The sequence below is a fragment of the Panthera tigris genome, chromosome D1 (genome assembly GCF_018350195.1).
Source record: "Panthera tigris isolate Pti1 chromosome D1, P.tigris_Pti1_mat1.1, whole genome shotgun sequence".
NCBI classification, from domain to species: domain Eukaryota; kingdom Metazoa; phylum Chordata; class Mammalia; order Carnivora; family Felidae; genus Panthera; species Panthera tigris.
The window spans coordinates 87,035,170-87,058,678 of NC_056669.1; the positions used below are offsets into that span (position 1 = coordinate 87,035,170).

Sequence of the window (23,509 nt, forward strand, 5' to 3'; positions counted from 1 at the left end):
CTGCTTGGTTTTACCTTGGGGATGTGTGTTTGCAGGTAATTTGCAAATCTATATTCTCCATTCCTGACCACTCTCCCTCAGTTTTCATATTCATACCTGACTGCTGAAACTAGTGTGTCCTACAGGCTTCTTGAATTCAAAATGTGTCCAAATTTCATCTCCAGTGTCCAACTGCATTTCCTGCAAACTTTGTTTTTCACAAATGAAGCCAGAAACCTGGGAATCAACTTTGATTTCTTCCACTCTTTCACATCTAATCACCAACTCCTACATAATCATGTAGATATCGGTTTTGTCTTTTCAGTCCACTCCCACCGCTAATGCTCTAATTTAAGCCGGTAGCATGTCTTACTTGGAGTATTACAAGTCCTTCACCCTAGGTCTCCATGCTGCCCGTGTTAATTTCTGCATCACTGTCCTTACGTGTACCCCCCCCCCTTTTCTACCTGTTCTCCACAGGACTGTTAGAAACCTGGTTGGCTTACCTCTCCAGCCTTATGTTTGACTTTACTTTCCATTTAATTGGTCCCTTTTCTCATCATCCTTCCTGGGTTATAATAGGACTGCAGCTGCCATCTTGCAACCATGAGGTGACCTTTATGATTAAAGCCTTGTGCAAAGGATGGCAGAACAGAAACCTGGAAGGAATCTGCAAATGATGACACCACTGGGCCACTGTATCAGTCCTCAACTAGTCACCCTTGACTTTTCACAAAAGAAAAATAACCCCTAAACTACTTGCTGCTGTTCATTTAGGTATCTGTCTCATCCTAATTGATACATCAAGCTTTAGACAAATGAGTGAAAGATAGATAGTGGTCTCAAGGGACCTCCACCTTCACTATACCTGGGCTTCGCTCTACAAAAGCTTAGGCTGGCCAACCATTAGATCCCTTTTATGTGTGAATACACATTCTTGCCGATGAAATACAACACTTGAGCATGTTGTCAACCAATCAATCATACCTTGGTATGAATGAGAGGTCATTCATTCAACATGCTAAGAGAAAGTGAACTTAAATGAGAGGATAAATAAGCCTGAAGTATTCTGAGAAGCAAGAATTGAATGGGGTCGCAGGGGAGATGTGGGGCATCCTGAGTATTCTGTGAATAGAGAGGAGAGGTCAGCCAGAAAAGACAAAGAAGCAAAAATGGCAAGGGATGCTGGGACCAACTTTAACTTTCCACATTAACTAGTTTTAAATTACTGCTTTACTGGGAAACTTTCTCTTTTTAAAGCTCAGTAGGTTGGCTTTTTTTTTTTTTTTTTTTTTTTTTTAAAGGGAGAGATAGGCATAATAGAAGGATTTGGTAGACTGATGATAAAATTAAAAAATAGGCAGGAAAAACTACTTACTCCATTTCAGAACATTTTGACACGAGACAATATGAAAGGGTCTTCATAGTCCCTGGGGGCAGCTGCTTAACCCGGCATATACTTCCCTCTTCCTACAGTTTTCCCTACAAAAGAACTATTCTTGCAGAAAACAGAAAGTAGAGCATATGACAGGGTATAGTCAAAGCCAGGAAATGACTTTGAATGGGCCTCTGGCAACAGGACAATGAATTTCAATTTCATTTCCCATCTTAAGATGGAAAGGTGCAAAGGCTGATTAATATTAGTTTATGCAAAATAGGCAATTACACAAAATACGGGATCAGAACCAAAATTCGTATTTAAAATGTGAGTTTTTGCCACTTGGAGGATGTCATTCCAAACTCTTAATTGTATAATTACAAAAAAATTCATGTTTATACTTAACATAAAATTCATGTCACTTATCACAAAGTTAGACAGTCAAGTGTATAAAGGAGAAACAAAACAGAAGCAGTATTTACAGATTTAGACTACATGAGACATCGTGAAGATTCTTCTGTTAATAAACAACACAACACATAGTTTTACACACATTTCGAAAACGATGCATCTGTGAACAATACGAAAAAAGGTCATTGCACTAAAGACTTTAAATTAAATTCAAGGTTGTCATGTTGAAGGTTTTAAATTAAATTCAAGGTTGGTAGAGTTGAAGACTGAATGCAAGGCCAAGGTCATAGTGATAAAGACTTTAAGTCCAAGGTTGTAGTGATGAAAACTTTAAATTCAAGGACAGATTGTCTAAGAAAGGACAAACAACTAGCATTCAAACTATTAGGTTAATTAGTTCCCCGGGAGTACAAAATATATAGGAATCACTAAATGGATTAGCCTAATTACAAATTCTGTTCATTTCTAAATAATTCACAACTGCAAGAAGTCTTTTCACAGAATCATTCAGTCACATAGTTTCTCTCTATCCCTGTGTAGGTATTTCTGCTACATTTAAAAATCCTCATTCAAAACAGTTCCCTCTCATTTACCTATCTGTAGAAGTATAAAATCTTTAAAAGCAAAGCAGTGTCGGTTCTTTAGCTAGAGAACTATTCACCCATGGACTTCTAGAAGAGGGGGAAAAAAAGAAGAAAAAAAAAAGATTCCCATTTCCTCCTCTACCTCAGAAACACAAAGCAAACCAAAACAATCCAATTCCTAATGCAGTGTCGCAGAGAACCCAGGGCCTGGAACAACATTTCATGCTAGTTTTCCTGCTATGTGCTGAGAACAATTTAGTTATTTACATTATTGAGAAATCTACTTAACAAACTGGATTCATGCCAGTGCTTCCCGCCTGCAGAGCCTTGCTAGAAAAGGCGAGAGCAGCGGCGCCTGCGAATGGGAACATCAAAGACTCTCCTTCGTCTCTCTTCCTCGTCATCTTCATCAGATTCGTCCATATCTGCCGAATCGTCATCGTCTTCCTCCTCCTCCTCTTCTTCTTCCTCTTCCATCTCTTCATATTCGTCAGGACCCATTTCCTTGAAAGAGAAGACAATCTTTTGATAAGAACTTCCATCAGTTTTTTATACTTATTTTATGTAAGTTCTCACTTATCTATAAACAACTGGACACGCCATATATGAATTTCTATAGACTTGAACAATGTATTTTCATAATGCATATGCTGATGCAAGAATCTATATATGTGTAGATACATATATGTATGCTGATGCAAGAATATATATATGTTATCTATACATATATATATATATATATACACACACACACGTTTTAGAATGCTCAATGTGGTTTTAATGGTAGATATATTTCATTAATACAGTATTTATTTTTTACCTGGTAGTTGATAATTTGTACAAGGTAGCCAACAGACCACTCCTAACAACCCAAGATAAAATTTTACTGAATTTATTTCAGTGGATTAAGTAACAATTCTTTATTAATCTATATGCTTGTAGAAAAGAGGATGCAAAAATATTAATAAGGTATGACCTCTACTGGTAACTTTTATGTACTGTCACGAGGTTTACTAGATTTCTATGGAGCTCCTACTATAAAGACACATCGATTCAATTCAACCACCATGGGTAGCCTCTACTTTGAAATTAACTCATTGAAGGCTCTCTGAATAGGGCAATAGTGAGGTTGAACACACAATATCTGATCATCTCATGGAAACTTCGTGTCTCTAATCAGGTCTTGATTTACTCTGCTGTCAGTTTTTCTCTTTCATACATTTGAAGACTCAATGAGAGGAGTTGCTATATGGGACAGAGTTCTGAATAGCAGGGAGCACCTAGATGGTGATGTAGGAAGTACTGGGAAACGTGGGATGTGATGTCAGCAAAAGCCCTTCCTTCCCCCGAGGCCTTTATGGCATTTCATATCCAGCACTCACTACCCCTCTGATCTCATCTCTGACCACTCTCCCCCAGTCACTGCACTCCAGCTACATCGGCCTTCTTGCAATTCTTCAAACATACCAAGCATTAGTATTATGTTTATGTAACATGAGTGCTTCAGGGCCTTTGCACTTGCTGCTCTTTTGTGTGGAACACCATTCTCCCACATAAATCCACCTGGCTCCCTCTACTTCTTTCAAGTCTCAAATCAAACGTCACCGAGGCATTCCCCAACATATCTTTATATGAGAACAACCCAACAGACACTCCTTATATCCTTTACTCTGATTTTTCTCCAGAGCACTTTTTACTACTTGGTATAACTAGATAGTGTTTATTTGCTACCCTTGTCTCTTCCAGCTAGAATGTAAATTCCAAGGCAGAGGTTTTTTTTGTTTTGTTTTGTTTTTAATTTCCTCAACTTTCTTTTTTTTTTTTATTGAGGTATAATTGACATACAACATTACATTAGTTCCAGGTGTACAACATAATGAGTTGATATTTGTATATATTACAAAATGATCACCACAGTAAGTCTAGTTAACATCCATCACCATACATAGTTACAGAATGTTTTCTTGTGATGAGAACTTTTAAGATTTATTCTCTTAGCAACTTTCAAATAGGCAATACAGTATTAACTATGGTCACCGTGCTGTACATTACATCCCCGAAGGCAGATTTTGGCTGTGTTGTTCACTGCATTTCCCCCAGCACCTAGCAGGTACTCAATAATATTTGTTGAGCAAGCAAATTAATTAATGTGGGAGAAAGAAATTGTTCTTTAGGAGCTGTCAAAGGATTGTCACTTAGGATTTATTATAACACTAATAACAACAACATTAACAACAATCAGAGAAAATATACATAAATATGACATGATATTCCATTATTTTTATTTTTTTTATTTTCTCAATCTAGGGAATGAAGACTTTAAAATTCAGTAGAAGGCTCCAAAGGGGCGACGGGGAAGGCTTAGGAAATTCTAAAACATTAAATTCAGGTAGCATGATCATCAGTCATCTTAATGAAGAAGAGAACAGAAAAAACTGTTAAAGAAATCAACGCGGCTAAAGAGGGAGGTTGCTGATGGTCTCTGATAAAAGTGTACACACAGAAGCAGCAGACGGAAAGAGGCGCACAGGGGTAAGATGGAAATAAATAAGCAGCGGGAACCTCTCAAGTGTCCAAAAGCAAACAACAAACCCACCTAGAGCAAGAAAAGGCTTAAGATCAACCAAAAGTATATTTTATAGTGACATTCAAAGTATAAAGCAAAAGCCAAGTATTAAGTACAATAATTATCATATGGTCAGGGCACAAAAAAGGAGAACAATTCCATTTCCATATCAAGAAAATGAGTATTTCCACAGGGAAGGTACAATACAAGTACAACACAATACAAATACAATCCCCACTGCCTCTTTCATGTTGATTAGAAGTAAGTCCAGAATTCTCATTTCTTTTATTGATTTCTCATCCTTGAGAGAGAGAAACATTTTCCACAAGGCATGTCAAAATTGTATATGCTTATTTGTGGTTGGGAGGAAATTAAAACTCTAAATAAGTAAGAACATGGTTAAGAGGGTTGAACATGTAATGAGTTTATTATTATAATTTAAAATTAGAAATTTAAAAATTGTAAACTTTAAAAAAAGAGTATGTAAATATTATAAAACTTCTCAGTTTTCATTTCTAACATGATAAATATTGATATAACCCATATAAACAAGAGTTCTTTGAAGTCCTCAATAATTTTTAAAAGTTTAAGGGAGCCATGAGACCGAAAAGTTTGAGAACTACTGTCCTAAATTAAAGACTACTTTATACCCCACCCTAACAAACATTAAAAACAAGTCTCAACAGGAGCAAGCTGACCCCACAGTAACTTAACTGCCTGCCCAAACAAACCTCAACATTCTTTACACTTTACGTCTGGAATATTAGCAACTTTAGGACAAGAAATATTATCAGAGACAGAGAGAGAGATTTCATAATAATAAAAGAAAGCACTTCATTAAAAAAACATAAGAATCCCAAGCATATTTGCATATAATTATAGAGCTTCAAAATACATGAAGCATATCTGATAGAATTAAAAAGAGAAATGGACGAAACTAATTGTGGTTGGAGATTTCAACAATCATCTTTCAGAGAACAAGGACAAAAAAAAATCAGTTACTATATAGAAGATTTGAAAAACAGTCAACCAATCTAAACTATCATTTATAGCATAATATTCCCACGAACAGCAGAATATACATTCTTTTCAAATACACAGGGATTAGTTACCAAAATAGACCATAATGCTGGGACATAAAACATTTAAAAGGGTTGAAACTACACACAGTGAGTTCTCTAACCATAACAAAATTAGAAATTATTAAACAAGAGTTAACTGGAAAACCTCCAAATGTTTGAAAATTAACACATTTTTAGAAAAGTTACAGACCAAAATTAAATTACAAGGGAAATTTGAGAATATTTTGAATTAAATGTTATTGAAAACAAAATATCGAAATTTATGAAACACAGCCAAAACAGTGCTTTAGCGAAAAGAAAGGCCTAAAGTCAATAATCTAAACTTCTACCTTAAGAAGCTGGTAAAAAAACAAACGAACCACAAAGTGGTAGGAGGAGATAAATAAATATAATTGCAGAAATCAATGAAATAGAAAATGAGCAAACAATAGAGAAAACCAGTGAAACCCAAAGTTGTTCTTTCAAATGACCAGTAAAAGGGATAACCCCTTAGGTGAACTGATCAACAAAAGATATAAATTACCAATATTAAGAGCAAAAATAGGGCATATGACTACAGTTCTTGCGGCCATTAAAAGGATATCAAGGGAATATTGTAAATAATTTTATGCCAGTAAGTTCAACATTTAGACAAAATGGACAAATTCCTTGAAAGACACAAATTACCAAGAGTGAAACAAGAAGCAATAGAAAATACATTATAGAAATTAAATTCCTATTTCAAACTTTCCCACCAAGAGAACTCTAGTGCCAGATGGCTTCACTAATGAGCTATATCAAACATTCATAGGTGATACCAATCTCATACAGAAACTGGACTGGTCAAAAACAGGAGAATGTTATAGGAAGTAACAAATTCCTGGTGCTGGAAATATACAGTAGAAAGCATTCTTCCACTGGGAGGGAAGCTAAACTTCACTTCCAAACCCAGACTGTAGATCCTTTTCACCAGACATGCAAGCGTAATGGCCTACAGTCTCAACGTTATCCTTCTCTTTCCAAACGGGGAATGTGTCAGCTCTAGGCCTGATTAATATCATGTCCATCTTCCCACACTTATCTTGGACTCGCCCATCAGGGTCATCCCAGGAGCCGGAGGGCCCTCTCTGAACATTCAACACCTATGACTCAGTTACATTCTGGGTATACAAGTCATATTTTATTTTATTCCTATTATATAGCTGGAGCCTCATAATTCTCTTTAATCCATAATCTTTTATAATCCATAAGATTGGGGTACTGCCACGATCATAAGGTAATCCTAAAGATGAGATTTCAAAATTATACCTAGTTGATTTAGGAAACGATCCCAAAGAGAGACGACTACAAAGAGGGTTTAATGGGTAGACTTGTACTTTTAGTCGTCTCTCTATAGGATATTTGTATTACTTTACAAAATTGGGATTTTTAGCAAAAACACTGCAAGAAATTGTTTTCCTAATCTTCATGAAATAAAATAAAGCCTGTTCTAACTGGTCTAGTGTGGTGTTTCTCATTAGGCCACAGAATTGTTTTTGGAAACAGTGGAAAAGAGACTGAACCTTTAAAACCAGTAACTATTTTACATGATACTATGATGGTGGATACGTGTCATTATACATTTGTCCAAACCCACAGAATATCTAACACCAAGAGTGAACCCGAATGTAGACTATGGATTTTGGGTGATTTTGATATGCTAATGTAGGTTCATCAACTGTTAACAAAAATACCACTCTGGTGGGAGCTACTGATAATGGGGAAGTCTGTGCATGCATGGGGGCAGGGGGTATTTGGTAAATTTCTGTACCTTCTGCTCAATTTTCTATGAATCTAAAACTGCTCAAAAAAAGTGACGTCTATGAAAAACAAAAAACAAAACAAAAAAACAGCTAACAGTAGAGTTACTCTGATTGAAGTGTATGCAGTCTAGCTTACTTATTATCCACCACCCCTACATATTCACATGGCCCCCCCATGATATTTCCTCAGAATCTCTAGGGTTCTCTGGGAACACCATTTGTAAACCATTTGTCTGGCTAATCAACAAAATCCCTCTGTGGAGTTAATTCTACAAAGTCACATAAATCAGTCCCAGAGGAAAATTTAACTCACCAATCGGGCTATAGACACCCTGAATGTTGGACAAGCCATATGGAATCGGGGAATAGCAACATTAAAGATCTTGTCTTTAAAGTAAAGAAAATGGAAGGTATAATATCCTTCCATATATCCTGATGTTGTAGAAAATGTGGTACAACTTGTGTATTCATATACCCGACCTGGGCTGATGATTGGAAATTCACCTGCAGAGAAGACAGTAATAAGAAACCAAGGTATAAAATTCAGTTCTTCATCACAGCAAATAAGATAATGCCCTCTGTGGGATTATGCAAACTATGTTAAAGTAAATGCACGATTAGGAAAAAAAAACAACTAAAAGAAAACATAGCAAAATGTTAACAGTGATGGTATTAGGGTTCAGAAACTTAAGATAATCATAATCTTTTAAAAAGCTGAATGTCAATGACAATCAGAGCTAAAGATGATTGAAATCCACAAATAAAAATCTGAGTTACTGATTTTAACATTTCCCCCAAATTTCAAAGAGATGACCAATATGAAATTTATTTTCTCCTTCTGCTCTATGCCCAGTAACCACAGACTATGATAACAAATAATTATCCCACCGAAAAAAAAAATAAATAAAGAACTTAAGAAGCAAATAAAGAACTCGGGTGATCTACAGAACGGAAAATCGATCCCTGAATAATTGTTTGCTATAATTTTAGAAAAGTTCATGTTTAAGGTACTAATCTAATAGAATAATGATCTTTACACATTATATTTATGAAGCAAATATTGGAGTCAAAGAAAGCCCAAAATCTATGATATCTTTCACATTGTAAACACAGCTATTAAAAGATCAGTCTTATCCACTGACTACATCATGCATTTTCCAAGCTGTATGCAACATAGATGCTCTCCAAAATGTCTTAGAGGCAACTGATATGTAAACCCAAATCTTGAGTTACATACCAACTACTCCAGGTCCTTGAACTTCTTCTACATCACCTTTAGCATTCGTTATTCTCCAATAGCGACTGTCCAACTGACAAGCCTTCTCAGGAAGTGCATCCTTTGACATTTCAATCCTGGAGAAGGGAATGGGGTGGTAGAGACACAAATCTGGCCTGATTTTGTTTCTTTTGTTTAAGAGCTATAATATTTGGACTAAGACTATGAAAAAGTTCCCAAAGGAAATTAAGAAACCCAACCCAACGTCTGTGTTAACCATCTATTTCTATAAGCTCTCAAAGATAACGGCTTGATTAGCTTGACTCTCCCACAGAAATGCTTTCACTCAATTTGCTCACTTGACTTTCCGTAAGAATCAACAATAGAAAGGGCAACATAAAAATTTATAAACACACTGGGTGATAATAATCTTTTGCTGTTCAAGTAAAGATGAATGTATGAAATGCTTACTAGAATTTAGTGCAATGAAAACTTACTGTTTCTTTTTCACAGGACATTTCCCTTTTGCTTCTAGAAAGCTCAAAGCAAAATGTCACTAGTCAGTTACTAGGATTACACCTTGACTGTTTCCCAATACTATTATTTCCCCCTTTTCTCTAGGAATCTGCTGTCCCTTATTTTGAGTACCCTATAAGCAAGTGTCGGTATTATTATTTTAAGCATGTTTCAAGCCTAGGCAGGATTTGAATTAAACAATTAAAATAACAAACATCAGGGCGCCTGGGTGGCTCAGTCAGTTAAGCATCCAACTTTTGATTTCAGCTCAGGTCATGATCCCATAGTCCTTGAGATTGAGCCCCACATTGGACTCTATGCTGACAGTGCGGAGCCTGCTTGGGATGCTCTCTCCTCTCTCTCTGCCCCTCTCTTGCTCACACTTGCAGGCTCTCTCTCAAAGATAAATAAACTTAAAAAAAAATCCAAAACACAAACATCTGCACCTATGTAACTGGATATATCAAAGGCTGCATATAATACCAAAATCCTATGATGCTCCCTGGTTAGTATATGGCAGCAAAAATATTTCCAGTGTGTATATATGCATGTACATGTACTTTTAAAATATATATAACACATCATGAAAAATAAATATAAAAATAAATCTAAAAACAAAGTATCCTTAATCCCTTAGAGCAATAAGCTATCTTTATGTCACAGCACAGAGTACTTCTAATTAAAGCGAATTTAATATTTGTTTTTTATTTAACCAAATCCAGTGCTTAATACCGTGTCTGATACTAGGCAGCACCTAATAAATATTTGATTTTTAACTGAATATAGGCAAGCTAACTGAAATTTAAAATGCACGGTTTCATCCTGGGCAATTTGATAGCTTCTGGAATGCATTACAACTCTCCCAGAGAGCTTTCATGATGATTACAACTTAGTGTCCACCTCAAGGAACCTGGCACAATTCTTTAAACACAGTACATCTGCAAGAAATAACTTAAGTAACTTGGAGGTTACTGTAAACTCAAGTCCCTTACGGACACTAGCTTATAAAAAATTTTGTTATCCACGTTCCTCCACACCTCAGCAAGAAGCTGTCTTTCAAAATGCGTTTCATGTATCGTGTCAAAGGGGAGAGAACAACACAACCACAGGATATAGCCCACCATTAACTGAAAGGCGACCCCATTTACAGTTCTCACCTGATTCGGTATGTGAAGAAGTAGTGGGGTGGATGTACAGAGCTAAGTTCTGGCAGAAACGACGTGGAAACTGACACTGTAATGTCCCCAGTTGTTGCTACACACTCTGGATCGTGAACATATCTAGATAATTTTAAAACATTAAACATTTTTTAATCAACTAACTTCAAGTCTCTAAGATGAAAGATCTCAAGATCTTTCTTGTGTGAAATGGCTTTTACTTCATTTTAGGATCAAAAATTTAAACCATATTTGGGAACGTAAAGGTATAGTCCCTTTAAGCTGAGAAGAAAACTAGAAATTATGAACTAGAAAACCTTGAAGACTTTAGATCTGTAAGGACAGCAGCCAAGGCTCAATGAGCAGTGGTTCCAGTAATGATTCACTGATTAAACTGGAAACTGAAAAGAGCTTATCTCAGTTTTCAGAGCCAGGAAACTTTTGGGACACCTGAAAGTCCTATCAACAGTGGCTCTGACAATAAAATGTGTTAGCAAGTTATTCTAGAGACCTCTAATTTCTAACTAATTTGTCATTTCTGCCAACCAGGCTACTGTGAACCAATATTACCTCTACCACTATCTGTCACACCTGGAGGGTTCATTTAGAGACAATAAATAGTATTTGCCAGGAGTTAGTAGTTACTGACTTCCTATTCAAAATAAATCCATTAACTGGCAAACAGCTTCCCCCACCCCAAAGGAAACTATGTATAAAAAGAAACTATACTATAAAGCCCTAACTTCTAAATCAAAATCAGTTTTTTCTCTAGATCCTTCAAGAGAAGAAAAATATTGCCTCTCCAAGTGTCTGAATGTGGCTTTAAAGTGAGAATAAAGTAGTGGCGTTTAAGAAAACGAGAGGTTCTATTATTAACCTTCTTCCAAACTTCATCTCAAGATCTGTAACTAATGTTTTCTTCTGATTTACAAATATTTTTATTCGAAAAGTCTTGAGTGAAATACCTGAAAATCTGGTCTCTGATGATAGGGAAGCCACCCGATACAACATTGTTGACATAAGAAGTAAACCAGTCAGTAAAAGTAGCACCTATAAACCAGGAAGGGGTGGGGAGGAAGAAAAGGACAAATAAGTTTTGCAAAATCTGTACAGGAAACAAGTAAACAATGATAATTTCTCTCTGCTTAAGATATGAGGTCAAAACTAGAAACACAGATACACTTGTACTTACCATTCATAGATCAATTTCCATTCTCAATTCTCATCTCATTCTCAACTACCCTGCTAGGGAATCTTCCATCTACCTTCAAGCTATTTTTATGCTTATAATTCAATAATAAATTTTTAAACTTTATTTTGTGCTGGTACAAGAATAAAAAGCCTTCTTCTGTCTATCATTTCTAGAACATATGGAACAAAAGAGATACAGCTATGTTTAGAAGAAACTACAGGAAAAATATCAGCACCTATCCTCAGATGATCAGGGTATACCCTTGGCCCAGGTACGTCCTGACTCATGCACGTCCCTAGACCCTAGGGACTAGGGACTGCATTACAGTCCTCCATATTCAACGACCTCCATTTTCTTGTCCAGACCGGACTACACATCCGTGATCTACTGAGCGGATCAATGACAAGTATTTACATGAATTATGTTTGCCCCTTCTAGGTAATATAACATAACTTTCTCAGACCCCCATTATCTATTATTAATACAACTCAGTGCCTGGCAATATTAGTCCCTTAATCAATGTTTTTCTGTATTTCTCTGTAATCTTGTTTCTAGTAACCCAGTTCTTACATTCTGCCATGCTGAACACTGGAGCTAAATTTATAGCATTTACTTACTATTCTACTATTCCGAGAATAATAGAAGATACAATTTAAGCTTGGGTCTTGTGTCTAGCTTTAAAATTTTAAGGGCATCAACCGAGAGAAGGGAAACCACAATAGTAGGCTCTTTTCTCAGTGTCTACTAATGAATGACCTATTCTGACCCTTTATTTATTGAATGTTACTGTATTCAAATGATCACCTACCATCTATCCACTCTGAACAAGATATTAAGGAGCCACATGAATAATGTCATTAAAATTCAAAGAAGTTACAATTTTGTTTTTAGAACTAGTAATTTCCCTGTAAAGTTTAAAACATCATTTTGTATAATTCATGGAATAAAGTGTTACGGTGAGAAAACCTCAAATTGTTCATGGTTTACCTAAAAAAGAAATTGGTGTTGTATTTTAATATATCTTAATTTATTACAATACACACCCAAGTGTGTTCTTTAAAATAAGGACAAAATTTCCTAGGTAGTCTTCATTACTCAACTTATCTGAACAGCTTCTCGTTTTCTTAAATATCAGTTAATAATTTACCAAACACCAAGAGATTCCATCTTGTGTTTTACCAAAAATTCCAAGAAAGTCAAACTTAGTTGAATCAAGATGTAATTTATATATTCCAAGGTAGTTTACTTTTTAAAGTAAGCCTATATCTTGGCGTCTCTTTGATAGCACTGGGGTTTTATCAAGGCAGCTTAAAGGAAGCCACTTTCTTATCTCTCCTCCCAGCACTAACTTCTCACCCCATCTGTCCTCCCTCATCTCAAATCTTTTGCTTTGCTGCTCTCTTATTCCGGGAGACATCCCAGCTACTAGAATACTATTCATCAGACCTTAGTACTCTGCTGTAGCGGTGGGGCCTTCCACACCATGTCAGACCAGCACCAAACTAAGAATAAGAAACTCACAGAGCTCAGCCGGTAGCTTACCTTAGAGTTCAGGAAGCCTTTAGTTTATAAATTAGTAGCACCACTGTTCTAGAGCCATGGTGATCACCTCTGAAGGTATGTACTATGCAAAGATGCCAAAGAGGGCAGTGAGAAGGGGCATACTCCCCAGAGGGCACTTAACTTGGAAACAACCGACTACAGGAATCAGGGGGAGCTAAAAGCTAGAGGCTAAGTTAAATAGTTTTTTTGTAACTTACCACGTAGGGGTGAGAGTTTCTTGATATTGTGAAGCATATACCACAAACCCGTAATGTGTCACAGTGTGGAACAAATGGAGACTAATACTCTGAGGTTCCAATTAGGAGATGTAATTAAATGCAGACACCTTAGCCTCCAAGGCACCTTTACTATTAATATATGGGGATGTGTAATATGTGCCTTTAAAAAGCAGAGTGGATAGTCAGGAAGTATCTCTTAAGGGAGGAAAATCTAAGCAAAACAAGACTGGATGAATAGCAAAGAGGTGAGCCGCAACTGCATACAAACTGTATTGTTCTCAAAATCCTGTGAGAAATACCTTTGAAGGCCAAGAAAAACTAGTTGCGGCAAGGAGTTCATCGAGCAGAGTTTACATTGGTTTCTGAAGACTGCTGTTGGGAGATCTCTAGTGTGACTCACCAGTATTTTACTGTAATTGGCCCCACAGACTTTATAGGTATAAAGTTGTTTTATCTATCGATATCTCTAATTATGTATTAATATGATTGATGGAAAGTGCATGCGTGTATACATACACACATACTCATAGTAATTCTATTCATTTCACTGTTCTACAGCAGAGTCCCAGGAGTACAAGATTATACAGGGCATGGCTTTTTCCCAAATAGAAAAGAAATTCAAAGTACAAGGGCTACTCGAATGAGAGCCTAGATGCAGTACTTTCTAAACCAGCAAGCTGTAAGAAGGACAAGTGATTGGAAAAGTTTTTACCAACTTCATTTTTTTGACAAGGAAGGAGAAAGGAAAGGAAGACTGTTTTTTGTCCTACCTATGATAAACATGTCAATAGCAGCTGGATTCCGAGCCATTTGGTCCTAGGCAAGAAAAAGAATATTAAAATCGAGAAAAATATATTTTACTTAATTTCTCATTGTTTGTTACCTGCATCTTTCCCTGGAGACAAGGCAAAATTGATAAAAATAACAAGTGCTCTAACCAACACTCGGACATTCCTTACACTTTTCAGTCCTGCTCTTATTAGGATTTCTATATTTAGGCCCTTTCTAGAGAGTCCTTAAAAGAGTGCCAGGCACTTCTCAATAACAGTTAAACCACTTATGTACTGCTATTACTGTTACAGTGAACTAAAAAAATTATCCTTTAAGTTAAGAAGTTAAGGTAAGAAGATATACAGCCTATTAAGACGGGGCTCTGGATTCAGAGTCAAGAGACCTGAACAATTCTAGACTGGTCACTTCTCTCAGTAAATGGAGAGATCAAGCCATCATCCTACAACCTTACAGAGGTAGCAAGTCAAAAACGAGATAAAAGACATGAAAATGCTTAGGAAGAAATAAAAGCTATGAAAGCTCTTTAAATATTTTAAATGTTATATGGAGTCACGTCTCTGAGATACCTATGATTTTCTACTTTAAATTCTTCTTTTAAGTTAAAAGTTCACATCTTGGCAAAAATGAAGCCAGAAGATCTACAACTACAAAATTACAAAGAACTGAAGAAGTAAGAATGAAACCAAATACCACACTGTCTGTGTTTACACTAAAATCATAACAAAAGCCTCCCAAAAAAAGTCATTATTTTTCAACAACTCAGCTATCTAATGAAGTGTTTAAAAAGTTTCTATTGCACTCAGAACTTGAATCCATTGATGTTCAAAAGCTAAATTTTTAAAGTTGGAAATGTATATTACAATTACTTCAACAAAATCTCATTCGTTTTCCTCAAATTTGAATTACCTTAACACATATCACAGCCCTCCCTCTGTGTGCACAGTGGTTTGCATTGTTTATCCAATGTCTTCTGACATTTCATTATGTCAGAATATTACGGCCAGATATTAGCCCTCTAATTAGATGGGTCTATTAATTAAGTTGTATAATGCTCTATACCATTCTACAGTCCTGAAAATTCCTAAGGCACACATTTATACACTTATCAGAACACATCTTACAGCCATATTTAAAAACACTCTCTACTTACTGGACATTGGTAGAAAACTTCATTTTTGTTTCGGCCCTCGGCAGCTTCCACTGCTATGTACTGACTCAAACCAGTATGTATGCAAAAAGTTAAAGGGAGACAGTATTTCAGTCCCTGTCTCTGCTGGAAGCCTCCAGCAGCCGTATCGACGTCTAACAAATCCTCAGAACGATAGTGATTGGACAGCGCCATACTTCCCAACAACCTAAGAACAGAGACTCAAAAATGTCATCAATTGCAGTGCCAAACAAACAGCTGTGCTTCATCCTTTTGATGAACGATGTTTACATCAACAGCTTTATTAGAACTGATGAATATGTCCATTCTAAAGCGGGAACACCAAAAACACCGCAATTTCTTTACATTCAAACACTTGAGTGGAAAGATTCTGATCTAAATTAAAAGCTTAAGCGTCTAAAATGTCTTAAAGTCCTTTTTAAAAGAAAAATCATTTTATTGCTTTCAAGACTATCTTGCCATAATATAATGATTTGTTAGTGTTTTGCTATATATGCGTGTATGACTATTTTAATGTTTGAAGGTGTAAATTCTGATAGTTTTATCTTACTACAACCTTTAGCTTACCCTAACCTACCAGACAATATCAGTGTAAACCAACCTAAGCCTTGCCCAAATCTTCATAAACTTTGGATGCATGGGGTCTAAATTGATCTCACTGCATATACATGAGAACATAGGTATTGGTCCTTGATGGAACCTTGATGGAAGGAATCCTTGATGATAGGATTCCTATCCTAAGTTTCACTATTTGCACTGAGGATAGATATAAATCCCTGTGTAGAAATTATGACCTGTTTGTCATGTCAATTCTGGGAAACTCTTTTATTAAAGCTCTCTCCTATTTGCTCTTAAATTATGACAATTTTTAAATTTTTGTCAAGTTTCGGTTCAGTAGGGAAAAAAGACTAGGAAAAAACCAGCCAGTAATTTACACTTATTTAGTCCTAATTGCCCAATATTTGATTTCTGAATACTACCTTGTAATCTCAGTATGATCACCCTGTACTCACTCAACCCTGATCAAAATGGTGACAGAGTCTCATGATTCTTCACACACAAAAACACATCACCTTCCACTAAGAACAATGTAAAGTTCTCCCTAAACTCTTAGGAGCATTTCATTAAATGCAACGTCTCTCAAATAGCTTAATTTTCACAAAAGAACAAAAAGATTAGACCCAAAGTATATACTTTTTAATACTGTGAATGAATTCGACAGCTACTACTACATGGCCTGCTTTTGCCAAAGGTTCCATAATGAATACTTTCTCTTAAAAATAGGCCGTTTAATTATAGGCTATGCCTGAAATAGGACAAAACTATACTTTCTTTGGTGTATGTAGCTCTGAACCAATTATTGCGTTTTATATATATGGTACTCAGAATTTATATCAAGCTCTTCAAAACAATTTACCTGGGACAAAGACTTTAAGGGTTCCGAACAGTTTTAGTTAAAATATACTCACACACACACACATCCACCCTATGTACTACAGTACCCACCCCAACCCCAATCAGACTTTGTTTTAGAAGCATAAAGATGCATTGATAGAAATATTGCTTGCATGAGACATATTTACTTTAGTAAAATCAAATTCAAGCTATAGGGTTTTTTTTTTTAAGATTTTTTTTAAGGTTTATTTATTTTTGAGAGAGAGAGCATGTGTCTGTGAGCGAGACACAGAATCTGAAGCAAGCTCTGGGCTCTGAGCTGTCAGCACAGACCTGGACTTGGGGCTTGAACCCACGAATTGTGAGATCATGACCTGAACCGAAGTCGGATGCTTAACCGACCGAGCCACCAGGGGCCCTGAGATTTTGTCTTTTGGATTCTTACAAAGAAGAGGGAATTCCTGTACACCTTTAATCTGTTAAGAGTAAGTACAAATTGTTTTTATTTTCATTCTGGGAAATCATTTGTGTCATTAAAAATAATCCAAATGGAAAACATCTTACCCAGGAACCACTAACTTCTGACCATTGTGGATACGATATGAACATCGATAATCATCAGGAAGCTTGCAACCAATCTGAGCTTCCACTGCATCCAGGTCTTCCTCTCGAGCGCCCTCTGCAAATACACAAAAAAGCAAATTATGAAGAAACAATAATCCTTATATCTAAGGGCAAATACAACCTTCCGCTAGCCAGTGGGACAATCGTAGAGCAAGTGAATTCTGTCCAAATTGTACTGCTGAAATATAGGGAAATTAGATGGAAAATTCAGAGCAACAATATATCACTTTGGATTGACTCTGACATTTGAAGCACTGAGAAAGAAACTCCTCAGTTTCCTCTCAACAGGGAAAACACTGGTGCTCAGTAAAATATGGAAAGGTAGGCAGCAGGGGGATCCACAGTAATTTTTTTGCATTATGCTGCAAACTTTAGGATATATCTCACTTTTCTTAATCTAACACACTCACACTTCTCTACTAAAAAAAGCCTCTCCAGTTCTCCAAACTGATGCTGTTCAAGAGTCTTAACATAGTCTCTCAATGAGAAATACAGGGCATAGGTGGGTATAAATTCATGCTGTGGGGAAGCCATTAACTTAAACCCAATATTGCATGTTTGTAAGCTTGCCATATATTCCAGCTTCAAAAAGCCGGAAGTGATGACAAATACCAAGAGAAGGGATTCACTTCCAGCAATGGCTCACCAGGTTGTTGGAGCAAACTTCTTGCTGAGAACCAGGAAAATGCAACCGAAAATTAGTTTCAAGGCTTTTGCAGAACCTCAAAGACAGTGAGGACAGGGGGAGAGGAGATCAGAAGAACAGGGAAACTGAGAGCTCAGCAGGGCCGTTGGAGCAACCTTGTCTTAGAGGCAAGTGCCAAGTCTAAAAGCAAACATGTGGCTGAGAAGCTGAGCAAGGCTTTTGGCAGCAACACTGAGAGAATTTTCCAAAATTGATGAAAACAGCAAACCACAGATTCAAAAAGCACTTTAGCCAGTGGAGAACAGTTATAAAGAAAATCATATCTAGACTCATTATTGGGAAACTGCTGAAAATCAGAGACAAAGAGAAATCTTAAAAAGCAGCCAAAGGGGGAAAGTCAGGCAGTCCCCTTCAAAGGTATAACAATCAGACTGACAGCTACATTCTCAACAGAAACAATAGAAGCCAGAAGAATGGTATCTTCAAAGTGCTGAAAAAAATAACTGTTGACTAAAATTCTATACCCACTGTATATATATATTTCAAAAGTGTAGGTGAGAGAAATACATTTTTAGATGAAAAACAATCTGAAAAATTCAGGAGTAGGGGTCTCTCCTTTAAAAAATTACTGGGGCGCCTGGGTGGCGCAGTCGGTTAAGCGTCCGACTTCAGCCAGGTCACGATCTCGCGGTCCGTGAGTTCGAGCCCCGCGTCAGGCTCTGGGCTGATGGCTCTGGGCTGATGGCTCAGAGCCTGGAGCCTGTTTCCGATTCTGTGTCTCCCTCTCTCTCTGCCCCTCCCCCGTTCATGCTCTGTCTCTCTCTGTCCGAAAAATAAATTAAAAAAAAAAAAAAAAAAAATTACTAAAAATGGGGTGCCTGAATGGCTCAGTCAGTTGGGCATCTGACTTTGGCTCAGGTCATGATCTTACAATTGGTTAGTTCATGAGTTTGAGCCCTGGAGCTGATAGCTCAGCATAGAGCTGTGCCTCCCTCTCTCTCTGCCCCTCCCCCATTCATGCTCCATGGCTCTCTCTCTCAAAAATAAAAAAATATTAAAATAAATAAACAGAAATTTTTAAAAATTAAAACAAAACACTTAAAGGAATTCTTCCGGTAGAAGAAAAATGATCCCAAATGAAAGCATGAAGATGCAGGAAGAAATGAAGAGCAATGAGAAAAGGTAGATATGGAGGTAAGTCTAAAATGAAATTGAACTGAATATATAAAATAATAATAATAATCTTTTCAGGGATAGAAAATATGTCCAATATTAAAATCACAAAAACTGTAACACAAGAGGCAGGAGGGAGATAATTGGAGTTAAAGTAGTCTAAGGTTCTTGTATTGTCCAGGAAGAGGTAAAAATACTAATTTACAATAGATTTTAATTAAATCAGAGGTGCATACTTTAATCTCTAGGGTAATTGCTAAAAAAGTTATATAAGAAAAGGAGGTACAGAATAAAACATAATTAAGAAGAATAGAAAAAAAGGAACATCTGTTCAGGAGCACAAATAAAAAACAATTAGGAACATGGCATATATATAAATCCAAATACAGTAATAATTACATTAAATATAAATAAACTAAATAACCTAATAAATAAAAGAATGACAGAAACAGAACAAAACACAATCATATACAAGAGAAACATCTTAGAGATGTAGATACAGAAAAGAAAGTTAAAATAGCTCTACCAAAATCACACAAAATAGACTTTCAGGCACACAGCATTATCAGAAGTAACAGAAGGCTTTTTGTAATGGCAAAAAGGTTACATTGACTACACAAATATTATAATGCTAATTTTGTGTAACTAATAACACAGCTTCAAAATGTATTTTTTTTAAATTTTTTTTTTAACGTTTATTTATTTTTGAGACAGAGAGAGACAGAGCATGAATGGGGGAGGGTCAGAGAGAGGGAGACACAGAATCCGAAACAGGCTCCAGGCTCTGAGCTGTCAGCACAGAGCCCGATGCGGGGCTCGAACCCACAGGCCGCGAGATCATGACCTGAGCCAAAGTCGGCTGCTTAACCGACTGAGCCACCCAGGTGCCCCTCAAAATGTATTTTTTAAAATAACAGAACTAAAATTGAAAAAAGATACATCCACAACCACAGTTATTAGTTTTCTATTGCTGTGCTATTAGCAGCTGAAACCGCATTCATTTACTGTCCCACAATTTCTGTAGGTAAGAAGTCTGGGCATGACTGAATTGGATCATCCGCACAGGTCCCACTGGCTGAAATCACTGTGTCAACTCCGGCTGCTATGCATCTTAGGTTATGCATCTTATGCTTGAAGTCCTCTTCCAACTTCACTGGTTATGGTCAGAATTCATTTCCTTGCAGTTGCAGGACTGTGGCCCTCAGCTCCCAGAAGCCACCTGCCATTCCCTATCACATGGCCCTCATCACAACATGCTGGTCTACTTATTCAAAGCCAATACGAAATACCCATGCTTCAAATCTCTCTGCCTTCTGGAAGGGCCCGGTTCCTTTTAAGGGCTCACCTGATTAGGTAAGGCCTGCTCCGGATAATTTTAATTTTGATTAACAATTAACTCAAATTCGACTAATTTGGGACCTTAATTAAATCTGCAAAGCCCATTCACCTTTGTCACATATTACCTAAAAACAGGACTGAAATCAATTATCTCCAGCACCACTCACACTCAAAGGGAGGCTATTATCATACCAGGCATGTACAGCAGGGGTGAATCTTTGGAGCTCTCTCAGAATTCTGCCTACCACACTGAGAAATTTTAACATACCCCTCTCAGTAACTAATAGAACAAGTAGACAAAAAGAAAAAAGAAAATAAAATCAGTAAGAGTGCAAAAGATTTAAACAAAATTAACAATTTTTGCCTAATTATATATACAGTACTGAATCCAACAATCGCAAAATATACATTCTTTTCAGGAGTACATGGAACATTTACCAAGACAGAGTATATGCTGGACCAGAGAACAAAGCACAACAAATTTCAAATGACTGAAATCAGAGTATATTCTCTGATCCAGTGAAATTAAAATATAAATTATATTAAGAAGATTACTTTAAAAAAAAACTCAAACATCTGGAAACCAAGCAATACATTTCTATATAATCTGTGGCTCAAAGAAGAAATCAAAATAAATCAGAAAATATTTTGAATCTCACGTAAATTAAAATACAACATATTAAAACTTATGAGATGAAGCTAAAGCCATGCTTAAAGGGAAATCTGTAGCAAATGCATCTGAAGAAAACAAGAAAGCCTAAAAATTTATGATCTAATCACCTCAGGTAAAGGAAAAAGCCACAGCAAAGTCAGAAAGAAATCAGAGAAATTAATGAAATAATAGAAAATGAATATAGAGAGGATTGACAAAGGCTAAAGTCAGTTCTTTGAAAAAACTATTAAGGTTAACTCTGATCAAGAATAACAGAAAAAGCACAAATAATATCAGAAACGGAAAGGTGAAATCACTACAGATACAACAGCAAGCATCATACAGATAAAAGGATATTATAAAAACCTTTACAGCAGTAAATTAGAACATGTAAATGAAGTGGACAATTTCCTAGAAATATACTCAAAACTGACATAAGAATAAGTAGAAAATCTGAATAGTACTCTATCTAATAAAGAAATTGCATCTGTAACTTAAAACCTTCCCACAGTGAAAACTCCAGGACTGAATGGCTTCGCTGGTACATTCCACTAACAATTTAAGCAAGACAGACTACCAAGCTTATATAAACTTTTCCAGAGAACAGAAAAAGAAGCAACACTTTCCAACTTGGCTGGCCTTTTATAAGGCCAGCATCATCTTGATACCAAAACCTGACAAGAACATTGCAAGAAGGAAAAATTACAGGCCAAAGTCTCTCTTGAACATGGATGTAAAAACCCCAATCAAATACTAGCAAATCAAATCCAACATATGAAAAGGATATTACAGCCAAAGTATGTTTATTCCAGAAATACAAAGTTGGTTTAATATTCAGAAAATCAATGAATGCAATTCAGCATATTAACAGAATGAAGTAGGAAAATCGTGATAATCAGAAGGCTGGAAAGTCATTTGACAAAAACTCAAGTATCCACACAAAGACAGGGGGGCCTGGGTTGGTTAAGCAGCTGCCTTTGGCTCAGGTCATGATCTCACAGTTCGTGGGTTTGAGCCCCACATGGGGCTCTGTGCGGAGAGCTCAGAGCCTGCAGCCAGCTTGGTATTCTGTGTGTGTCTCTCTCTCTGCCTCTCCCCCGCTCATCCTCTGTCTGTCTGTCTCTCTCTCAAAAATGAATAAACATTAAAAAAAATTTTTAAGGGGCGCCTGGGTGGCGCAGTCGGCTAAGCGTCCGACTTCAGCCAGGTCACGATCTCGCGGTCCGTGAGTTCGAGCCCCGCGTCAGGCTCTGGGCTGATGGCTCAGAGCCTGGAGCCTGTTTCCGATTCTGTGTCTCCCTCTCTCTCTGCCCCTCCCCCATTCATGCTCTGTCTCTCTCTGTGCCAAAAATAAAATAAAAAACGTTGAAAAAAAAAATTTAAAAAAAAAAAAAAAATTTTTAAGCAGGAAGACAAAAATAGGGGTGCCTAGGTGGCTCATTTGGTTAAGCATCTGACCCTTCATTTTGGTTCAAGTCATGATCTCAAGATTTGTGAGTTCAAGCCCCATGTCAGGATCTACACTGACAGTGTGGAGTCTGCTTGGGATTCTCTGTCTCCCTCTCTCTTTCTCTCAAAATTTTTTTTTAATGTTTATTTATTTTTGTATATTTTGTATATTTTGTAAATATATTTGTATATTTTGTATTGTATATTTTTTTAATGTTTATTTATTTTTGAGAGGGAGAGAGAGACAGAGTGAGAGTGGGGGAGGGACAGAAAGAGAGGGAGACACAGAATCCCAAGCAGGCTCCAGGCTCTGAGCTGTCAGCACAGAGCCCGTTGTGGGGCTTGAACTCACAAACCGTGAGATCATGACCTGAGCTGAAGTCAGACACTTAACCAACTGAGCCACCCAGGCACCCCTCAAAAACAAATAAACTTTAAAATAAAAAATAAAACACAAAGACAAAAGTAAAAAAAAAAAAATCTCTCCACAAACTAGGATCAGAAGAGACTTTCTTCAATGTGATAAAGAATAGCTACAAAAAACCTACAGCAAACATCATCTTTAAAGGAGAAATGTTGAAAGCTTTCCCTCTGTGATCAGAAAGATAAGGATGCTCACTCTCAGCATT

The 23,509-nt window shown here is 36.7% G+C and overlaps 1 protein-coding gene across 1 annotated transcript in view; it reads right to left on the minus strand.

Moving 5' to 3' along the window:
• Nucleotides 1–1,676: 1,676 nt before the first annotated feature.
• FBXO3 (F-box protein 3) overlaps nucleotides 1,677–23,509 on the minus strand; it is a 32,871-nt gene continuing 11,038 nt past the window's right edge. Inside the window, exons 4-11 of the mRNA XM_007082043.3 lie at nucleotides 17,563–17,677; nucleotides 15,586–15,790; nucleotides 14,414–14,459; nucleotides 11,636–11,720; nucleotides 10,671–10,793; nucleotides 9,019–9,134; nucleotides 8,095–8,285; nucleotides 1,677–2,856 (exon numbers count right to left, since the gene is read on the minus strand). Of these exons, the coding sequence (XP_007082105.2) occupies nucleotides 2,683–2,856; nucleotides 8,095–8,285; nucleotides 9,019–9,134; nucleotides 10,671–10,793; nucleotides 11,636–11,720; nucleotides 14,414–14,459; nucleotides 15,586–15,790; nucleotides 17,563–17,677 (1,055 nt within the window). The 3' untranslated portion in view covers nucleotides 1,677–2,682. The remainder of the gene's footprint in view (nucleotides 2,857–8,094; nucleotides 8,286–9,018; nucleotides 9,135–10,670; nucleotides 10,794–11,635; nucleotides 11,721–14,413; nucleotides 14,460–15,585; nucleotides 15,791–17,562; nucleotides 17,678–23,509) is intronic.